This window comes from Annulohypoxylon truncatum, assembly GCF_022578515.1.
Source record: "Annulohypoxylon truncatum strain CBS 140777 unplaced genomic scaffold F4807scaffold_6, whole genome shotgun sequence".
Taxonomy (NCBI): Eukaryota; Fungi; Ascomycota; class Sordariomycetes; order Xylariales; family Hypoxylaceae; genus Annulohypoxylon; species Annulohypoxylon truncatum.
This window is the reverse complement of record NW_025953792.1, coordinates 128547-142708: the sequence shown is the minus strand read 5'-3', so window position 1 is coordinate 142708 and position 14162 is coordinate 128547. Positions and strand designations below refer to the sequence as shown.

The following is a 14162-nucleotide window of genomic DNA, read 5'->3' as shown; positions in this document are numbered from 1 at the left end:
TGCAATTCGAAGCCCGACAATTCCGCAAGTTTTGGTTTGGGGTTGTAAGGCGAGGCTCCCAAAAATCTACGGCTTGATGCCTAGGTAGTCGCTGCCAGGCTTCCCCTAAGCACAATGCTTTCTCTTGTTTCTACAGGAAGCGTCGGTATATTGCGCGATGAAATCTCTAACGACTAAAAGTCGAGTCCAGAATTGGGCTAACAGCTGTCGCAAGGGTATTAAATCTGGATCTGTAGTTGTACCTGAGCGTTTCGGCTCAGTAACGATCGTCGGTTTCGGGAGACTAATGTATGCGGAAACGCAACAAGACTTGGCTCGGGATTGGCTGACAAGCTTTGTCCGAGACGCACTGCAGGCCAAAAGATTTAAAGGATGTCACGGCACGAGCTGATGGCGCATGCGAAATTAGGGAGCAAAATCACTCGATGATCAACGACCTGGTACCACCTGCGAATAACGAGATTTCTTGAAGACAGCCGTGAAGTGGAAAAGCGATGCTAGAGCATCATACGAAGGAGTGGATATGTGCCGCTGTGAGTTGGAGGGAAACCTTGGAAATTCCGCCGACTATAAGTGACAAGCTCTATGCCTGTAGCGTCTCGTGTAGCAATCGTCAGACTCGGTGACAAAGTATATTGAGAGGGTTTGAAAGAGAATGGAAGGGCGAAACTTCGTCAATGATCCAATAATGATGCGGATGATGTGAATAATGTGAATGGTGGAAAATAAAAGGTAGGTTGGTTGGTGATGAAAGGAATGTACTATGGTCGGCGCGCAAGTGTCTGAACAAGCATGACCCTTTTTTCGGTCCCTATAATTACTATTATGTCTGCTCTGCAGAAGGGTAAAGTAGAATATGAGTAACGAGGACGATCGTCTAGTGTAGGAGTTGGGAAGAAAAAAAAAGTGGAAGTGAAGTTCGAGATGAGCCGGAAATTCGGGTAACAGAGAGGAACAATTGGAAACTCGAGGATCCTAATAATGGGCACCGGTAGAGGAATCGTGTGTACCTGCCCTGTCCTGCCTGACTGCCCTACCTAAATGGAATATGTATGGAGAGTCACTACGCACTAAGCGTTCAAGGTTACTTTGGGCTTTTAGTTGCGACTGCCCCTCCAGCCCTCCCGCCATTCTAAGCAAATGGCAGGTGTGCCGGTTAAGCTATCCGAGTTCAGGCGGGATGTCCACGCGCTAAATGGTTACGTTGGATTAAGTATCTAATGCACTATTTTAGCTAGAGAAGTGACATTTTAACGACTTTTATTTGTACGAAAATAGCCATAAGCTTGGTTCATTCGATGACACTTCTTTGAACTGGTGCGATGCCAAGAAGACCTCATCAGGAGGCCTGAGAAATGAATTGTTTTACAATCTACTCTGCATATTAGACCGAAAATCCAAGCCTCTCTCCATCCCTCTCCATACTTTTTTTATATCTTTAACAATTCAGTTGCACGCCGATCGAGGGATTATAATGGATAAAAGCAGTTGCTATTAGTACGATGTAGAGAGCCGAGTAAAGAGCATCTACCAACATAAATATCTAATTTTGGCTACCTAGGTCCCGAGCCTTGACAAGGTCAGATTGACAGGACAGCGCAAGTGGTTTAAAGATAAAACAAGGATGGGTGCACAGCAGGAGTAATACATGGAACAAACACTTCGTGCGCTTGTCAAATCTGCAACATCAAAGTAATTAAAAGACTATTCTAACCTTAAATATTCATGACTTTATGGCTCATAGAGAAGAGCTATGGTATTACCTACCCAGGTAATATTGCGAGTTGCTAAGTCGCCGAAACGACAAAGGTGGAAATGAATTCGTGGCCTCGTGGCCTCCCGAGGCATGTTACATGAACATAGAAATCGGCCATAGTGAAGCAGAGTCGTAGTATCAAAACCAACAAGGGCCGCCGTAGCTGCGATATCTGATTGGCGTAGCAACCCCTTCGGGTACCTCGCAGAGGTGAAGCCAGCCTCACCCATCCCTGTCAGCATGAACACGTCCACTCGTAATGCCGGGGACCGGGTACTGCCCAGATGCGCTATCCAGGTTTTATTCAACCATTGCAACCATCACGGGATACCAAAATGGAAACTACTTGTTTTCTTTTCGCAACTAAGGGATATTTCTTGAAATAACATCATAGCTGGTTGAATTTCGGAGCACTAAAGTAGTTAACCCTTAAAATCAATTAAATAATAGACTTGCTCTTGCCGAAGATATATCCATGCCCAGCTGAATAAGGTGAACATCAGGCAACGGGATGACCCGAGCCGGTGAACAGTTTGGAATGGATAAGCGCAACGTGCTTTGACCGATCGGGCACTTTAGAAACGGAACAGCTTGTAGGAGAATTGTTTACTTAGATATGCGTTGTGTCATTTCATTAGACAACCGTTTTTTCCCCTGTAGAACGTCAACTCGAATTCTCAGTCGACTTCCTCTGGTTCCATCTATTTTGAACGGTAAGACAGTCTTTCTGTGTTATGCCGCTAATGGAAGCGCTAACAGATAACCCAAGCCATTGGGAAATGCAAGAAGCTAAAGTCCCGCATTATGGATGTGGGGTCAGATCGATTGAAACAGCACCTGCTAGATAATCAATCATTCGATCAAGCTTGTTTTCCTATTCAAACAAACAAATGGATATCTTCATAATGCCTAATGTCACAAAATGAGCTTTGAACTTTGTGATGTTGTGGGTCTCCTGAGTGGATAAATCAGACTTTTAGAACGTTGAGAAAAGTTCACGTGTGACATGGATATAGGATGAAACACCGAGGACGCGGGCCCGTGACCCAATAGAATGTTCGGAATTCATGATTTGCGATAATTCTCTCAGCCACCGAGTATCAGCCACACTAAGCTATGTAATGGGGAAACCTTGACAATGAACTTTCGTCATTGATCTTCAAATCGCCATTGATATGCATCAGTATCAAGCTCTTGCGCGCCCTTCCAAACACATCACCCACGCCAATTAATAGGCGCTCTAGGATACTAACAAACCCACCTAAGATGGCGGCTAGGTCAGGGAGGCTTGGGACATGGCTCAAAATGCTGGCTGCGTAAGTAAGCGTGCTCTAATATGTTTGCCCACCTGATCTATCTTAAGCGCATAAGGCCTCCAACAGCAGCCTTCGCCGCCACCTGACCCAACAAGGAAACTAACACCTTGATACGTAGTGGCGGCGTTATGTGCATAGGAGGGCCAGCACTCGTCATGTGGGTGCAACCAACCGAAGAGGAGCTGTTCAAGAAGTACAATCCCGATCTGCAGAAGAAGAGCTTAGAACGGCGGTACGAGAGACAGAAAGACTTCGACGATTTCGTGGTCCAGCTCAAAGAATACTCGAAATCTGATAAACCGAGTATGTGGAACACCCCCTATCTCCTTCCTCCATGCCCAAGGATATGTTAATATTATATGCGCGGATCATGCGGGATGTGCTAACATAGAGATAACAGTATGGACGGTACAAGAAGAAGCCTTGCGGAAACGAAAGGAAGACATGTTGCGTCAAGACTTCCTCAACGCTAAAGAAGCTGAGGCGAGAAAAGAGGCTATGAGAAAAGAAACGGGCTTATCTTCAAACCCCGAAAAATAATATCGACGACATGGCTCATGAAATAACCTTGTATTATGAGATACTAAAACGGCATGATCAAAAATGGGGAGACGGGTTTTCGGGGTGCATCAACACAAGGCGTTTTGGACAGAAAAGTTTGGGCGCAAGTTAGCATCGTGACTTGCTTGTAACTATATTATCATAAACGCCCATCAATGTTTAATGGTCCATCTTGGATTAATCAAGATGGATTTCTTGTCGTTGTGAACCATATATTGTTTTCATTTATTGTTCATCTCAAGACGTGCAAGATTCGTCCGAACCAAATCTTGAATCTGTCTCCACCTCTTCACTAATATCTCCCTTTGTTGTTGGTCACCGATAGCCAGCGCCTCGATCTCAGATATTGTCTTCTCGGCAATTTGGTCCTGCTCCCGTAATAGATCCAAAAGCACCTTATCCACCCTTCGCTGGCTGTGCTCGCCATCATCAATCCCATCCACGAACCTCTTCCACTCCCTAAATCCACAGCACAGTAACCTAACAGCAACCTGTGTCCTATAACAGACAGTTTCCCGGTCCAGGACATACTTCCCCAGGAACCCAGCCTCCTCCAACCTCTCTTTCTGCCGAGCGCTCAGCCGCGGCAAAAGCACATCATCAAGAAGAACCTCATCCCAACGATTATCATCCATCACAAACCCATACTCGACGAGCAAGAAATCCCCACTATGCTTCCCGTAGCAGATCTTAACCTCCTCGCCCTCAGCATACGCACGCAAGCTCTTGACGGCGAACCCCTCGTGGTCGAACGCCACATTGCAGCCCTCGTCGCCGTGATTAAACAAGTCGGCGACGGGCTGGAGACACATGTGGTCGTCCTTGACGCGCCTCTTCAGCTTCGCGTTGACGTAGTAGAAGGTGCGCGTGTTGACCAGCATCCACGCATACCTGTACCGCGGCTCGCCCAGCTGCTGCGCAGGGAACGCCGCCGACACCGCGGCCCAGTCCTTGGCGAACTTGGCGTCCTGCTTCGCGAGCAGGTCCCGCGCCGCGCGGGGCAGCAGGGCGCGCAGCTCTTCGGGCCAGACAAGCGGCATGCTGATTAGGTCCTCGGGGGTCGGGCACACGGCGTTCCAGACCGCGTACTTGGACGATGTGTCCAAGGCTAGGTCGGCGGCGAGGAGACCGTGGACCGAGATGGTCTTGGGGAGGTGCCGGGCTATTGGTTTACGGACTGTGTCTATGCTGCGCAGACACGCCGTGGGCACTTCCAGTAATATTTCTTCCGGCTAATACAGTTGTTAGTTTACTTTTAATACGGGTGAGTTCGAAGAAAGTTGAAAGGCCGTGGCTGACCTTAATCGCCCGAGTAGCAAGGAGACCAATTCCCCGACCGGGAATGCGTTTTGGTGCAATGCCAGTCATTTTGACGCCTTGGCTTGTGGCCCAGTCGAGGAGCTCTTCGTGGGACTCCATAATCACGGGTTAAGTAAGAGATATTGTAGTAGTATTCGATTTGAAGTGATGGCCCGTGACGGATCCGAACGTATAGAAGGAAGGCGGGAAAAGGGCAATGAAACACTAAGACTATAACTTCTCTTGCCTGCCATAATGAATGATTAAGGTCGTCATTTTCATTACTCTTCGGGCAAACATGGAGTTGTGGTGAGAAGGTTGGTGCGAGTGTGACCTAAAGAGGGAAAAGGAAAAGAAGGTGAAGAAATTTGTGTTTCGTAACTACCGGCTGTTTATAACTGGAAACCTGGAAACCACGGACTTCAAGAGTATCAAGGATCTTGATTAATAACGCCAATAAATGAAGTTTAATGTTATCATGTCGTTTATAAAATTGAGCAGCTATGCCATCGTTATATCCTATGAATGTCTTATATCTTATTGATAGCTCTTTTATATTTATGGTATCTCTCAGTAAGTGGGTAGTTTCCAAGTTGTAACCTGAATAAGGTTCATAGTCTAAGAACCTTGGAAGTTAATTAACTGCCTTCTTAATTAGGTAGGGGTAGGTACTAGGTATTTGTGACTCAGATCTATGAAATGACAACTCATGTTATACCAGGACAAATATAGAATTGGAAACATCCGTTAGTTTTCATGGATATCAATTGTTGCATCTGTTTCCACGTTCCAATATTCTAACAGCAACATTGAAAATGAGCTGTTATGGCTGTTATGGCTGTTATGGCGGAGAACAGAAGAGGTAACAGCGGTTTCTCGTTAAGTCCGGCATAAAAGCCGACGTCTCTTACCGATCCTGGACCGGAACCAAGGTGTTAGCAGTAACGATAAAGCTGTATCAAACACCCCGCCAATCGAGACCGGCTGAGTCGACATAAAACCATTCCTAACTCCGGTGTCGTCATGTAAGGCGTAGGAAAAGTACATTTTTGGATCTTGTTTCTTGGAAGTATCAGTATTCGCTATTCGGCAGGTCCAAATCATTAATCGCAAACTGTCTAATTAATATCCCTTTCATCTAGTCCTTGATCTTGCTACCTCTAGTTGACTGCGAACCATCGAATTAACCATCCTATAGCTGCCAACAGGAAGGCTGCTGCTACCGTAATAATCTACCTAATCTACGTAAACCCGCGCCGATTCTCAGACTGTTGCTAGGCATACAAATCTAGAGCTTACGGCCTAGATACAATGAGTAGTTCAGGATCCGAGAATGCCGAAGGCCGTCGTCCGCAGTATTATGTCGCCGCCGAAGACAATGAAGACGACGACCATGACCCCGACTACGAAGACAACGAAGAAGAGGATGATGAAGTAGATGAAGATGATATGGAGCATGACTTATTTGAGGAAGAGGATGAGTTTCATGGTCCGTCAAACTTACGGTCGTATTAGACTATCACCTGATTGACATACTACGCAGATGCCGAAGAGGGACACATTCAATTCTTGGTCCAGGTAGAGGATGACGATGACGATGAGGGCGGCAATGCGGAAGGATCGCAATCCCCCGATGCCGAACGGACTGCCATACAACAGCGTCTAATTAACTTAATAAGTAGTGCGACCCTACCTTTACATAAGTATCTGGTCATTTGTGTCCTGACCCTCTATAAGTAGGTCGTCGAACTGGTCTGTTGTCGCGACGTCAAGTACTAGACTTCCTTCGAAGATCGAACCTCGGTCACTTAGCATTCGGCGAAGATGACGACGAGTTTGGGAGACGAAGGCGTGAATTAGACCCGGATAGGTTTCCCAAGGTCCCCAGTGATGAGGGGAGGGAGCTGATGGATTCCGGCAACTTTGGCGTCAACGACATTTACAGCCCTATCCAGTCAAAGAAGCGGCTAGCTCGCCGGATATTGGATCGCGAATTAGGCATAGGGAACAGATCATCGCGCAAGATCAACCAAGGCTTGATGGCGCAGTCTATGATCCCTAGCTCGGCTGCCGATATGATTATCAATTATGACGACAATGTTTATTCTGGCCAATTCTCAGATGATGGCAATTTCTTCTTCGCGTGCGTTAAGGATATGAAAGTTCGGATGTATGACACTTCCAATCCTTATAACTGGCGGCATTACAAGACAGTGCCCTTCACATTTGGGTCTTGGACGTTGACGGACGCATCGTTAAGTCCTGATAATAAGTGGCTAGCGTACACCTCAATCCAAGACAACGTCTGCTTAGCGCCAACGGATCCTAACGACACGGGTGACCCTTATATGTTAAATTTATCATCAACCGGGGGAGTTGGGTGGCACGCAGAGTTTGGTATCTTTTCGATTCGGTTTTCTGGTGACGGACGGGAGCTTGTTGCTGGAACGAACAAAAAATCTATAGTGGTCTATGATATTGAGTCGCGGACGGTATTGCATTCGATCGAAGGACATGATGACGATGTCAATGCTGTGTGCTTCGCCGATAAATCGTCGCCGCACATCCTTTATTCGGGAAGTGACGATACCACAATCAAGGTGTGGGATAGGCGGAGCATGGGCGATGGGCGCGAGGCCGGCGCGTTTGTCGGTCACATCGAAGGCCTCACGTACATTGATAGCAAGAATGACGGAAGGTATCTGATAAGCAATGGCAAGGATCAGAGCATGAAGCTGTGGGATCTCAAGATGATGTATACCACAGCGCAATTCGAAGAAAAGAACCCGCGGCGTCACACTCGGTTTAGCGAGTTTGACTACCGATGGGGGCAGTTTGACGACACGGATTGGTTCCCACACCCAGACGACAACTCACTTGTCACGTTCCGCGGCCACAAGGTTCTCCGGACACTGATTCGCTGTCACTTCTCGCCCCCTGGGAGCACCAACTCTCGATACGTGTATTCGGGCAGCCATGATGGAAAGGTATACGTCTACAATATGGACGCAACGATCGCTGCCACCATTGACGTCAAGAATTCGACATCTCAAGCTCGGACGTTACCGCGAGCAGGCGGATCGTTCCGCCAATTCTATAATGGTGGCCTGCCCGGGTGGTCTACGGTCGTGAGGGATGCGAGTTGGCATCCTAATGCCCCGTTCATTGCTGGTAAGTTTGACTAATATGATAAATAGGGGAAAATACACTAATATGAAATAGCCTCGTCGTTGAACGGCTGGGATAATGCTATGGGCACCGTCTCATTACACTCCTATAATGAATCCTCATTTGACGAGGGGGAACCCCGGATGGGCACTGGATACGATGAGAAGCTGAGACCGATGAGCGTCGGCCGTAGTGTCGCTCGATACGATTCAGACCTTGAGGACGAAGAAGACGATGATATCTTCAATTAAAAGGTGTTATGTGACGGACATGAAAATTTAGGATTAGTAAGTGATACATGACTAACGGATTTACAGTATGACATGTTTAGGCGTCTAGGAAATTTCTGAGGATGAAAGTCATGAAGGTATTAGGACCGAGCTCTTCATCTTGTTCGTTTAGATCGGATATTGCAATGAAATTTTGTACAGTGGCCTAGCAAGGTCCTAACTTGGGAAGACAGTATAGAAGGACATCCTATGATCCCATAAGCTCGAGCGCCTGTTAAAGATCTGACAAGACCGTAACTTTTCCTCGACCCAAATCGCGATGAATTCGTATATCGTATAGGATCACACTACTGTCGATATCTCGCAGTGTGGTATTAAAGGCGTCGTTTTGTTTTTATGTTCCTCCACTAAACGCCACCCCCTTCACCGTGACCGTGACCATCGCCATTGCCACCACCATCAAACCGTTCCCCATGAATGACCAGTCCTCATATAGCTATAAGCCATTCTACGCGGCACCGACTAGGATGTTGTTGACGGGGATGTGAACTGCGACAAATGTGTTAACAACGATTGTTTCGTTCTGCATAAGGCGAGGGAGACCATACTTAGTTTTATCAAGTAGCCGATAGCGCCCATGACTAGGAAACCGACACCAACAGCCTTGCTGATCTGGATGAATTCTCGCTTGTCCGCTGCACGAAGTATAACTGTTAGCATTCTAATTCCAGTCCTCGTGCTCATTTTGTTTCTTTGCCCTGCCCTTCACTTCATCTTGCTCTTTCTTCGTCTCTGCCTACTGAGGTTGTGACGCGTGCTTCCAGGCAGGAATACGGAGGACGTAAATAGAGAATTGGGAATATGATGCAAAGGTTGACATACGCTTAGTGCATCGCGTCATGAATTGCGTGCCGTCCTTGACGAAGTCCTTGGGGATTTCGAGGAGATCTTGTACTTCCGACATGGTGAATGGGTAGGATTAGGCACAAAGTTGTTATTAGTATAGAGGAGCGTAGTGGCGGAGAGTGATGTTGTCGGGAGTAATTATGATTAGGATAGGAGGAAATCGAGTTGCTGGCGTTGGGAGATTTTGGAGATGTAGGTGATGGATAATGGATTCATGGATAAGGGCCAGATTTCCTGGTAAATGTTCAGGGTCCACAAATTATATGCTATTTCCGAAAGTGGATTAGTGTTTACTTTGCACATGTGCAATCTGGCCTGCTTCTCTACTGCGTACGGAGTAGATGCGCTGAAGTTGAACACACCAGTGCACGTGAGTTCGATATCATGTACCTCTGTACTATCGTATTGGGCTTTAAAAAGGTACAGCGCTAAAATGGTCTATGCATGTATCCATCGTTTCCCCTTGTCTGCCCGCAGCCTCAGTCCATATTAAAGCTCCTTAGAGTATTTTATAGTGGGTCCTCCGGGTCCCGAAGCTCTGTCTGCTCTGTCCATTTCAGCGCTAAGCTCTCTTCAGGCTTTCAACTCACCCTTGAACTTTCTTCCCATCGGCGACTTTCAACAATCGAATCTGAACCAACATCCACTCCTCTCCAAGTCTTTGACTTACATTGACAGAGACGACAGACTTGACCCATACGACACTCCATTACTCCGTCCTGGCCAAGTGTAGCGCGTTGAGTTGACCGACTTGTCGACTATGCGCATCGGAGTAGCCCTCTCTACCCCTTGAGTCGCTTACGACGCGTTACAACTCCTTTCCCTATTCCCTTTTTTGCCTGGTTCTCTAGAGCACCCTTAGGCCTTTCAATTTTGCGTCCTTTCCTATACTCACTGAACTAGTCTAGGAGAGGGGTTTACTCCTTCCTTCCTCATATTACTCGCTCTTATCTCACAATAAGAGAGGCGGGTGATACTGTACTAATAATACGACCCATAGCAGCAAGAGAGATTCATGGGGAGTTCGGGATTATCCACTCTACATCTTTTTATCCTGTCGGACATCAAGCTACTTGTACTCTAACTACACCATCATTATCGGAATCGCATAACGGTTTAACATAAAGACATATTGGGAGAAAGGGGACCTGCCAGCGATATTCTTTCGAGGAAGAGTGCGAGGAGACTGCAGGCACAGAGCTTCGTCTTTGATTATCTCCATTAGTTCAAAGTCCCATCATCGTCGTTAAGAAGGAAACACTTGCTTAGGGGACTCAGCACGCCGGGGACATCTCACGTCAAAGGCTGCGAATTGTACGTATTCGATATTGTGTGATTTTTCTTTTTTTCCTCTTGCTGTTGTTTATTCTATCTTTCCAGCTGAGGATTCCGCATCATGTATTTCCGGTTGACTGATGATATGGAGTCGAAGACGACAGGCACCTTCTGTATCTACTCTGAATACATCCTCACTTTACAGATATCAGACCTACCTTTTATCCAATTCCTTACTTCTTAGTCTCTCCTTAAACACCATTCCGTTTCTTCCAAACCGGAACTTCGGATAATTCAAGATGGCGGACGAGGATTTCGAGATCGATGTCTATGGCGACGCGCCTGACGCGAACGATGCGGGTGACTCTACGAATGCCGACACGACCACTCTCGATGGTTCTAAACCCGAAGAATCTAACAACCACGCATACGAGAATAACTCTTCAATAACAATAGCCAATGGTTCTAACCCCGATTCTATGGCGCATTCTCATCACGATGATCAGGAAGAGCAAAACAACATGCATACATACAACGAACGTGCAACACCTAGCCAGAGCTTGAAGCGCAAGGAGGTATCTGATGACCGCCCCATTGATCCCGGCGCCACTAGCGCTCTCCTCCTATCTGAGTTGCAGTGGTGGACCACTGATGATGATATCCGCGGTTGGATCCGTCGCGCTTCCTGTGAGGAGGAGCTGAAGGACATTACATTTAGCGAGCATAAGGTCAACGGTAAATCTAAGGGGTAAGCAACGCTTGATAATTCTAATTTAGTTGTCGCACACTTTATTGACATCGCCATAGACAAGCGTACGTAGAATTTACTTCCCAACAAGCTGCCACTGCAGCCAAGCGCCAGTTTGAGAATATCGCAACCGAGCTTGCGCAGCCTGGTGGCAAGAAGACGACAGTCATCTACACCTCCCACACCACCAACCCGTTCAAGACACTTCCTAAGGATGCTCCTGCTCGAGCTAATAAGGATGGAGGTTCCCGAGGGGGGTCTTCCATGGGAGGTTACAATGATCGAGGTGGCTTCCGTGGTCGCGGCGGCGGTGGCTTTAATGGTCCCCGAGGCGGATTCCGAGGCAATTATCAGGGCAACATGGGAGGTGGTTTCCATGGCAATAACCCTGGCGGCTTCAACAATAACATGGGAGGCGGCAACTTCGGAGGAGGCGGATTTGGCAACATGGCTGGAGGCGGCGGCGGTGGTCCCGGCTTTAACTTCCGCGGTGGCGGTATGATGCCGGGCGGAGGAGGTATGCGCGGGGGCGGCATGCGAGGAGGACGTGGCGGCGGTATGAATCCCGCCATGAACGCTGGCATGATGGGAGGCATGGGCCCTATGGGAATGCCCATGATGGGCTTCCAGCAACCGGCGCACTTCAACCCAGCATTCTTCGGCGGAAACCAACAATCAGACTGGCAGAACCCCCACGGCGCCAAGCGACCTCGTGAGAACTAGGATCGGCGAGGTTGATATTGTTTACATGGGAGGTTTAGTATGACGGACATGCATAGCTTTGGCAAGGAAGGGTTAATGTTCTTTTCTCGACATCAAAGCAAGTTGCATTGAGGCTGGGATAGGGTTGCTGTACAATTATGAGTTACGTTCCCGGAATACCCATCCCCATTATTAAGGGATCGAGGCATAAATATTCCGATGAATTCAAAGGGTTCTAATTATAATCGGATTTACCTGTGCTCGTGATTTGGACACAGCTAGCTACTATAGTGTAAACTACCTTCAGAGTATGGCTATTTTTCATGCCTTTTTCTTAGACGCCGTGACGACTTGACTATCTGGTCCGAAGAGGCCTAGAAGGTAGGCTGTCCTAGTCAAGCATAGAAAAGCCTTTGGGATTACCCGTCAGCATATATTTCCGTTCACGTATTTCTGCAGGAAACCGGGAGAAGACGGAGAGGGTAGAGCTTACAGTAAACCCGACGTTACCCCAAGTCACAGCGTTCCACGAACCCACGTCCATGGTCCTGTCATACCCGAGCATCCAACACGTCACCCCGACGTGGCTTATGTCTGCGATCCTGTATCTTCCATGTTAGTCTAGGCTCGAATATAAATTACCGGAGTCACAGAATAGGTAGGTAAGTAACCGGGAGGCACGTGTTCTCACTTTCAACTACGTAGTTTTAAGAGCCCACTTGCAGTCACCGGTTCGGGAGAGTTAGGAGAATTAGGACAGGAAAATGTAGAACGAACCATAGACAGATGAGATAGTTCCGGACGACCTTGAGCTCGGATGTGGTGTGAAGCATCGCGACACCGAGAAGGAAGAGCAGTCCGTAGACGTTGCCTAGCTGGTAGGCGACTAGGCGCCCGTTGCCGTCGCTCTGAGGGACATCGTTGACGTCCGGGTTGTCGAGCTGAGAGGCGATGAACCAGTCGGGATTTATGAAGGGGCCTAGGAAGCCGCCGATGCTGAATTGACCTTTGTTAAGAGTTTATGAGATATTTTTGATTAGGTTGCTATGGCTTACAGCGAGATGGGTTCGACGATAGTGAAGATGGTACGGGGGAACGCGGGGAGTTGAGAGGCCATGGTTGCTTTCTGTCCTGTGGAATTAAAAACGTTGCTATCGTCGATTGGATATCGTATATATTAAGGGCTTTGGTAAGATAGGAGAGGACAATAATGGTGGTGATAATATACACTTATTCCTAATATAGGTGCTTGCAGACTTGCGTTGGAGCTGACGAATTCCGGTCTCAAGCAGCTGTTTCACTTAGGTAATATTAGGTATATCGCCTTCAATTTATTTCAACAAGCCTATGTAATTATAATTGGATACCCATGAATGAGGTTCGTTATGCTCATAAAAACATATTAACATAAACAACATATGATGAGTAAGTCGAAGTGGAATGATATCTACGGGTGTACCTACTTCTTAGGTGTGGTTGTGGTTGGGTTGTGGTTGTCTTCTGAGGGTGTAGCGCAATATCAGAATAGGGGAAAGAGCGGCTAGTTCAGGGTGGCGGCATCGTCCCGATTGGGCGACAATACAGGTACAAGTCTCCCCCGGCTCTGGAAGGATCAAACGGTAGTAGGTGACAAGAGAAAGAATGCATCAGACTGTTCCATCTCAATTGCAGGCAATTGCAGATTAGAGAAATGCTTGGCATTTTACCAGCCGAGAAGGCATGATGATTAATTGAATTCCCACCGATGATCCTCTTTCTTCCTACATAGAGGGAATGCGTTATCTTTAGTGTAACCAGACATCAATCCTTCTTCTCTTTTTTCCTCTTTTCCACTTCATAAAATAGATTCGATCGAATATTTTTCACTCTTGCAGGTCAATCCCCCTAGCAGTCCGACACCCCGACAAGCAGCGAATACATACATCCATGGATGGTATTTCTAATCAACATAACCTAATATGTTTGGTTTATTGCACTTTTAGTTTAGTACATGCTTAACACATATACCTGCCTGTCTACATGCTCTGCTACAGAACAGGATCAAATGGTATTTTCACGTGAAGTACCTCCAGTTGAGAAAGATGGGTTGATCATCAGGGTTGAGGAAGGAAAATGCAAACGCGGCCAACCCGCACTAATACCGCTTTCATTTTCCTAGTACCTGCATAGCATGTATCAATGGTAGGAAGAAGTCTTTTTTT

General features: G+C 47.2%; 6 protein-coding genes across 6 annotated transcripts; 3 read left to right on the top strand and 3 right to left on the bottom strand.

The window, feature by feature from the left end:
* Positions 1-3022: 3022 nt before the first annotated feature.
* F4807DRAFT_457350 (CBP4-domain-containing protein) lies at positions 3023-3612 on the top strand (the record flags this gene model as incomplete). Its single annotated transcript, XM_048001025.1, has 3 exons — positions 3023-3072; positions 3191-3375; positions 3473-3612. The coding sequence occupies 3 exons, from the start codon at positions 3023-3025 to the stop codon at positions 3610-3612; spliced, it is 375 nt and encodes a 124-aa protein (XP_047857074.1).
* A 242-nt stretch (positions 3613-3854) lies between these two features.
* On the bottom strand, positions 3855-5052 carry F4807DRAFT_457349 (SET domain-containing protein; the record flags this gene model as incomplete). Its single annotated transcript, XM_048001024.1, has 2 exons — positions 3855-4865; positions 4933-5052. The coding sequence occupies 2 exons, from the start codon at positions 5050-5052 to the stop codon at positions 3855-3857; spliced, it is 1131 nt and encodes a 376-aa protein (XP_047857073.1).
* A 662-nt stretch (positions 5053-5714) lies between these two features.
* Positions 5715-8717, top strand: F4807DRAFT_413491 (WD40 repeat-like protein). Its single transcript, XM_047996880.1, has 4 exons — positions 5715-6421; positions 6476-6610; positions 6673-8103; positions 8155-8717. The coding sequence occupies exons 1-4, from the start codon at positions 6244-6246 to the stop codon at positions 8349-8351; spliced, it is 1941 nt and encodes a 646-aa protein (XP_047857072.1). The 5' UTR covers positions 5715-6243; the 3' UTR covers positions 8352-8717.
* Positions 8718-8729: 12 nt separating this feature from the next.
* On the bottom strand, positions 8730-9607 carry F4807DRAFT_413467 (protein translocase SEC6). Its single transcript, XM_047996879.1, has 3 exons — positions 9213-9607; positions 8939-9025; positions 8730-8879 (listed from the first exon to the last, which is right to left on the bottom strand). Exons 1-3 carry the CDS (start codon positions 9292-9294, stop codon positions 8839-8841), a joined length of 210 nt encoding a protein of 69 aa, XP_047857071.1. The 5' UTR covers positions 9295-9607; the 3' UTR covers positions 8730-8838.
* Positions 9608-10810: 1203 nt separating this feature from the next.
* On the top strand, positions 10811-11982 carry F4807DRAFT_457346 (uncharacterized protein; the record flags this gene model as incomplete). Its single annotated transcript, XM_048001023.1, has 2 exons — positions 10811-11259; positions 11319-11982. The coding sequence occupies 2 exons, from the start codon at positions 10811-10813 to the stop codon at positions 11980-11982; spliced, it is 1113 nt and encodes a 370-aa protein (XP_047857070.1).
* F4807DRAFT_340775 (uncharacterized protein) lies at positions 11960-13215 on the bottom strand. The gene is made up of 4 exons (XM_047995372.1): positions 13017-13215; positions 12739-12957; positions 12455-12563; positions 11960-12372 (listed from the first exon to the last, which is right to left on the bottom strand). Exons 1-4 carry the CDS (start codon positions 13076-13078, stop codon positions 12283-12285), a joined length of 480 nt encoding a protein of 159 aa, XP_047857069.1. The 5' UTR covers positions 13079-13215; the 3' UTR covers positions 11960-12282.
* Between the last annotated feature and the right edge of the window lie 947 nt (positions 13216-14162).